The 7601-nt window shown below is 40.9% G+C and overlaps 1 protein-coding gene across 3 annotated transcripts in view; it reads right to left on the bottom strand.

Annotated features, from left to right (window-relative positions):
* Positions 1-7601, bottom strand: part of LOC140944987 (L-asparaginase-like) — a 255222-nt gene that overhangs the window by 241 nt on the left and 247380 nt on the right. For all 3 annotated transcript variants that reach the window (XM_073394103.1, XM_073394104.1, XM_073394105.1), the window contains exons 7-9: positions 3992-4107; positions 2724-2912; positions 1346-1459 (exon numbers count right to left, since the gene is read on the bottom strand). In XM_073394103.1, coding sequence (XP_073250204.1) covers positions 1346-1459; positions 2724-2912; positions 3992-4107 — 419 coding nt within the window. The remainder of the gene's footprint in view (positions 1-1345; positions 1460-2723; positions 2913-3991; positions 4108-7601) is intronic.

The following is a 7601-nucleotide window of genomic DNA, read 5'->3' as shown; positions in this document are numbered from 1 at the left end:
ATTACAGGAAAATCTCAAACCGAGGTCTTGCCTTTAGCGAGGTCTGAGATTTCACTGTAATGGCCGAACGGATGAGATAAATAAGTTATTTATCGGTGACGGATCCAGACCTTCAGATAGGGGGCGGGGGGGGGGAGGCGGTCATCCAGATCCTGAGAGAAGGGGGGGGGGGGGCGGTCTCGAAAAAAAATTTTTTTTTTGGGTCTAAAAATAAGGGGGAGGCCCGGGTCCCCCGGGCCCCTCCCCTAGATCCGCCACTGTTTATTATATGGCCTTTTTAGCGGTCGTACTAAAGAAGTTTCGGTATGCTAGTAGTTTTCTTTCAATTACTTACAAATCAAAAGAGTCGTGGAACCGTGCAAAAACTTAAGAAATTCCCGGTTATTACAAGAAAATCTTGCCCGCTCAGCAACCAATAAGAGCGCGCGTACTATTGTAGCCATATAATAAATACCCGTAATAGCTAACTTCCCGTTTATGCACAGTAATGATCAACAAACTACTGCGCTGTACTTCACTGAATAAGCTTTCCGCAACATAAACGTTTTGTCCTCGAGAACATTTATTTAAGAAAGATTACTTACTAATTCGTAACTGAAACGACTATTTGTGTAATTCTCGCTAGCGTGTTCAAACTCACCAAGTAATTGTTAATCATCTCTCTGTGCTAAAGCCGCCAAAGAAAGCTGGAGACAACATTTCGCTTTTCCTGGGTGACTAAAAATCCCTCGCTTTCCACAGAGCGATTTTCGTATTACCTTAAAAAATGGTTTCGGTAAGAGTTCGTTATTTGTTTTATCAGCGAATGGATGAAAAGATCAAAACATGGCCTGTTCGTTTTCCCGCCAAAGAAAACCCTAATATGGAGAAGGCATTGTTCGATTGGCCAATCGTGTTGCAGTATGACGTCAAAGCGAAGTATCGGTTGATTTCTAGAAAGTTCTCGGACATGAAGTTTTTTCACCCGAGCGTTCGTTTAACCAACCAAAAGCCACGCGCATTTGTATCCGTTCGATAAACCAATCAAATCGCTCTATTTCCATGTGTTTGTTGTTTCTGTTTTGCTAGCGCGTTTTCATTTCAAGGTCATACGAAAATCGCTCTATCTAGTGCCAGTGTTTAAGGTCATTTGCTACACTGCCATGCAGAGAAGATCATTCTGAGCTCCTCCACCTTTAATCATCATTGCGGTCACGCTCATTGCCCCCCTCATTGTCTTATTATTCGATTGGTCTAAGAAAAGGTTGAACTAGTAAACAAGTAAAGCATTCAATTGAAACAATTCGAACGTCCCCTTACATTGTATGAGTTAGTATAGCTTGTCCCATCAGTAAACACAACTTACTTTTCTTCTTTCATCCAAAGTTAATCCCTCTTTTCCGAGAACAAACGAAAGTTTAGTTAATGCAGATTCAGCTGTTATATCTCCTCCTGGAACGACACCGATATCGATGAGACCCTGAAATGTAAGGCAAACACAAGTGAGATATTAGCGGTTTTAAGAGATTTTTCCTTAAAAATAGTAAAACCAAAAAACTACACACAGTCAAACCTTCTTAATACGGACACCGACCAAAGAACAGAACCCAGTATGCGCATTTTGGAGGTGTCAATATTACAGAGGTAGTAGGGGATTGCAAGATGTTTGGTCTCTTCGAGATCAGCACTTTCATGGATAACTTACAAGACAGACGGGTTAATGAAGTAATGAGTAATGATGCCCCCTAATGTGAGTGTAAAATTGAGATAGACCACTACACTGGGGATTAAGTCCTCCACTCTTAACTAAACGTGTGTGGGTTCGTTAACGTCCGACAGAATTTATTACATTTGCAAGGACTGTGAGACGGGACCTGCGGTTTTCGTCTTTATCCGAGAAGCCTAGAAAGTTTTACCGTTTGCAGATGTCATTACAGAGGCCTTCCAAGGGAAGGTGTACTGTCGCTTTTTCGGTCTTTTCTGAGACATATCGCATTTTAGCTAGGCCGAAAATGTCGCTGTGGGCTCAGCATAAGTATAGATAGGCAGATATAGCGCCTAGAAGGAATTATTGCTATTTTAGCCTGTCTTCCTCGATGGACCGTTCTTGAACAATACCATCATTAGAAAACGGTCCAAAGATAAAATGTTTGGAAATAACGGAGGAAAGTTTATTATTTCGCAGCCGAAAATGAGCCAAATGCAAAAGTGAACAGATGTCAGTTTCACTACTTAAAAATGGATTGTCGCTGTCAAAATTCTTTCCTCCCTTTCTGTCGATTGTTGGTGCGTTTTGAGAGGATATTCGCCAGTTCTCGGGGCCATGTCGCCTGTAGCTTCTACCCTTTGGAAGGCCTCATTACAAAGGCAGTACTTACTCCTCAGTAAGACCCTGAGTGTCGGTTCGGCCAGGATTTGAACCAGTGGCCTCCGTTCGGCAGACCGGTGCTTATCCAGTTGAGGACAGCGGTTTCATCATACACAATAGAGAGATTGAGATTCACCTTTTTCCCAAATGGCAAACGTGAATTTGCACCACGTGACCAAGTTTCCCCTTAATTTTCGTTAACTGTTTATTACTTCTACCACAAAAATAAGTAGCTTCACGCCAGTTTTATCCATAAGAATTATTCTGAGCTGTTTTTATCTGCTTATTTTCTATTCTGAGAAATTGTCAACTTGAATCTGACGTTTGCCGTTTGCTGTAAACGTGACTCTTAATCTCCCTAATGATGGTACAGTACCTGTTCAACTAACTGCATGGAAACATCATGCGGGCCTCCACGACAAGGGCAACACGTTACTATGACCACGCCCCTCTGCACGGCTTCTCTGATGGCTGTAATCAGGTCTGTTCTGGAATCAGGTATATTGCCACTTCCATATGTTACCATGACAACACCTTCGATAGGTGGTTCTAAACAACCTTTGATCTATAAAGAATAAAAGAAGCTACGTCATGAGGATATCGCTGCTTTGGTTCAATTACCGTGCTAACGTCATTAGAGACCTTTAGACTTTAGATTCTAAGACGTACGACTACCAGTATGAGATTTTCCCAATGCTAAGTAATGCGCTCGTGTGAACCAGCGTCATTTTGGCAGGAAAACGTGGTAGCCGTCGTCAGAATGTTGTAGTGACGGAAACAATTTATCAAACGTTAGAGGTTTTATCATTTTGCGATCGGAAGAGGGAGTAACCTCTTTCAATTAAGATAACAGTGCTGACTTTTCTAGTAAAAAAAAGTACAATGAAACTTTCCGCGGTGTCTATTTTTTGAGAATACGCGAAAAAACGTAAAAGTCAAATCTTGTCCTCGTAGTTGATATCGTCCTCCAGTCTAAAGGTCTCTATTAACCAGTGCCTTAACCCATACATAAAATGCTCCTTCAGAAGAGTTATGAAGAAGATATCAAACAAATTTCAACGAGAGACAAACCATAATAATTTTTTGTGATTTTTGTGATAATTTCGCCTGCAAAAATCACAAAAAAATTATTATGGTTTGTCTCTCGTTCAAATTTGTTTGATATCTTCTTCAAAACTCTCCTGAAGGAGCATTTTATGTATGGGTTAAAGCACTGGTTAATAGAGACCTTTAGAATGAAGGAGGAGAACGACTACGAGGGCAAGATTTAACTTTTACGTTTTTTGGCGTATTGTCCACGTCCATCCTTGCCATCCGTAGCAACAGACGACTGGAAACCGAGTTTCAATGCCTAATTACAGTTTTGTCGTTAATAGCAAAACAGACTGACAGGGTCATTATTTTTGGTCTTCAGTTGATGTGAAGACACGTTTTAGCGTTTCAAAAAGAATGAACGATCAGTCAACTAAGCATTATCCTCATACTGCGGGAAAATAATCAGGAAAGAGAATCAGGAAAAAATACAGCTTCTTCTCTTTTTAGCTTCTCTAGCTTCAAGGAATGGAACAAGAAAAACTATGGAAATGAGACTTAATAATTATAGCAAATTATAGAAGCTACAAACCGTAAATTATGACGACATACCATTTCTACTGGAATACTTGGAAACATGGGAAGTAAAGCTATTTTTTGGCTCATCTTGGTATGAAGTCTGAAACTTTGGCCTTCCTGACATTTTTCAACACAACAGTGCCACTCAACTAATGAAAAATTCAGAAAAGACTCTGAGAACAATGTGGTGAATACTTTTTAGTTTTATTTTGTTGGCCGTAAAAATTTTCTCAAGTTAAATTAATATACTATTAGCCAGCAAGCAAGCTCTCCATTTGGGGGAGTCACGAGAAGTAAAGCGAGAGCAGCGCGCGAAAGAGGCGCGAGTGCGATGGGCGCGGAAAGATTCCCCCGTTCCTCGCAGCTTCGCCGCTCGCTCGCGCGTTCTTTCGCGGCTAGCAACTATTGTCCTGTTAACTGAGATGGAAGAGCACTGCGAGAATTATGGACTCAAACCGAGGTCAAACAACCAACCAGGGGTCGTTTCTCAAAAGTCTGGGGTATTTTTTCGGACCCGAACAGGAATATTCAAATCAAAATCTAAAGAATAAAAGCGTGAGTCCTGGCTAACAAGTCAAACCATTTTGTTTTGTTAACTGATAATTACCTGCAAAACTATTATAACCTCGATCTTGAATATAAACAACAACAACTTTCCAGGCACGTTAATTATCGAGACTTTCGAGAAACGAGACCCTGTCCGTTAAGCCGGCAATTGGGGGTTCAAAACGCAGCCAGACAACCAACCAGAATCTTCAAAAAACTGGTAAACTCTTCCCAACTGTGGCAGAGAATTAAACTCTCTGATAGCCCGGGACTAGTATATTTTGCTGTCGGGCTAGTGAATTCTGTTCTTAACTTACCCGACGGGCAAATGAATTTTTTTTCAAGTAAATCCATATTACAGAAAACTGTAATCAATACCGCTCATTAATTTTTTTTTCTCGGGCTAATTAAAGTGACTCGTGGGCAAGTACATGTTAGCTACAGCTTGCCCAAATGGCAAGCTGTAAAACTGAATTTCTTTGCACGCTGCGATAGACAGTGACGTCTCTTTCATCCTTCCCCTAAAAAGGGGATATTGAAGAACCCACAGCAGTTAAAAAAAACTAAGGGGACGTAGAACCCAATGGTGTGGTCCATCTTCTCATGCCCTGTTCAGCGAAAAAACTGTTTGAGCTTACAGTAATTGGAGAAAGCTGTTATAGAGTCCACAACCTATCTAGAGAAGCAAACAAATTGACCCCACTCCCCCATCCCCCCAAAAATTAACCTGAGATTAGGCCTTATTTTCATTTCACTTGGTAAAGAAATTTCTGCCACAAAATCTGCAGCACCCCAGCCTGCAGGCTTGGCCATTTTAACATTAATAATACTACTCAGCACTTTCTTCAGCGAAATGACTTAAGAGCAATTCTCCAGGAAAGTGAAGCAAAGTTGGAAATGAAAATTTTTAACCCCCCTTCAACTTTTGTGTGGAGGTAGGTTACCTTGGGGGATAAACAAAAACAACCATATTTGGATCGGCAGATGTATCGTTGCCATGGTAACCACACTTGATCACGTCGGCCAGACGTCTATGTTTTGACCAAAAAATTCGCCATCAAGAAGTAAAAATAAACGAGTCTGGTTCTCGGGTGCACGTGAACCAATTCAAATGAAATTCACACAGATGGTAGAGCCACACTCCCAGTTTATAAAAATTGCCGTTAAAAAATTTTGGGTTTTATAGGCAAGAAGAAATTGCTCGTTTTACTATGTCCCCTGTCGGCCATTTTGACAAGCAGGAAAAACAAGCACAACCATATTTGTAATTTCTCTGAAAGTGCTCGTTCCACATAAGTCAAATTAGCAGCAGAGCTTGCATAGATATTGAAGTTTCTAAATATCATAATATCTATTTGGGGAAAATTATATTCTGGCCATTGGTGCTAAAGACATCCGAGGCAAGTTTTAAAATATTGCAAAACTGGAAATTTTGAGGGCTTTAGAATTTCGTTCAAACAGGCTTTAGAGAGAGAAAATCAGCTTCAAAAGTATCTTTTATCATCTTGTTGTTACCTTCGTTTAGTTAATAAGGTTTTGGCCAAAGAATTTGATGAAACATGAATTGATACAAAACCTACCTTGAAGGTTTTTGGGAATTTCTTCAGGATACTTTCGTCGCGTGGTTCCTCCAGTGTCTCTCCTTCGCTCGCTCCATTTTCTTGACCAAATCTAGCGCAGACTCTAATCTAACAGTTACTCTAGTCGAATGTCTAGTTTGCCGTGTTTCAGACCAGAGATGATGATACAAGCAGCCCACCTACACTTGCCAAAGAATAAACATGGTCGTAATACTTCCGATTTCTGCCGTCGACCATCTAAATTCATCAATATTATCCAACCAGGAAGTGAAGTAGATGTGTCAAGATCAATATACAAAGCAAATGTATACTTTTGAACGATCCAAAGCAATGTCAATGGCTAAACTCGAGCCAGGTATTGCGATGGCCGATAAGCCAAGAATGGTGAATAAACTGAACGAGTAGGCCGGAAGTCCCAGAAGCACGACTGCTGGCCGGATGTAACACAATGTAATGGGATGTAACACCGGATGCAATTGTAATGATATCCTCTATTCATGGAGTTGTTTATCAAGAAAGCCAAACCAAAAAAAAGACGAAAATGAAAAAGCATTAAAGAAAAAATAAACGTTGAGCAATCTCATAGCGGGGCTCCCGCGCGTGCGAAGCGCGCGTGGGACAGAGCCCTATACTCATGCAATATGGTCAACCTCTTTTCGTTTGGTTGTCACGTGATTGACCGAGCGTACGTACGTACGTACGTACATACGTACGTACGCGTCTACAGATTGTACGGGTGGGGTAGGGGAGATTATCAAAAGGAAGGGAGGGGTGTCTTAGGCGTGTCTTGGCAAGTCCACATCTTTAATATAGGATTTTAATATAGAACATTCGCAATATGGTCATTTGACAGAAGTCAAAACAGGATAGCCACTGACCAGTATCCCATGACCATATCGCTGGCACATGTGTCAACTCATCGAGGTGACGTGATTTATTTGGAAGCTGTCCGCTGACCAGTTAATTGTTTTACTAGTTCAATCTCATACTTTTACTAGTTTGGGAGCACAGGAAAACTGATAATGCGCACGTATTGGACATCAATGTTTTAATCAATTGACAGCTGTCAAAATAGGGTACCCACTGACCAGTATCACTTGACCGTATCGCGGGCTCAGGTGTCGACCCATCGAGGTCAAGTATTTTTTTGAAGTTATCCGCTGACAAGTTACTAGTGTTCAAGTGATCGCAGGCTCAAGTTCATTTTTTTCCTACATTCATGTGAAATATGTTGTATTTATGTGCTGCACAATTAAAATTTTCATTGCAAACTGACCTCGGACGCGAAAATTCAGCCAGCTGTTACAGGCCGGGAAGACAGTTGCTTTTGACTTTTCTCACCATGGTCACGCTCTACGTCCAATTTGTATGCTTTGATTGGTCAAAATTTGACGGGTGAGTTCATGCGGAAAATTTATGCAGCATCTGGAATCTTGTTTACTTTGACAGCTAAAGCTGACAGAGTTTTGTGTCAACTTGTGATGTTTTTAACTGTCTTTTTCCACTGGATGTACAAA

Source organism: Porites lutea, chromosome 7 (genome assembly GCF_958299795.1).
Source record: "Porites lutea chromosome 7, jaPorLute2.1, whole genome shotgun sequence".
NCBI classification, from domain to species: Eukaryota; Metazoa; Cnidaria; class Anthozoa; order Scleractinia; family Poritidae; genus Porites; species Porites lutea.
The sequence above is the reverse complement of the archived record's forward strand: the minus strand, read 5'-3'. Positions and strand labels throughout refer to the sequence as shown.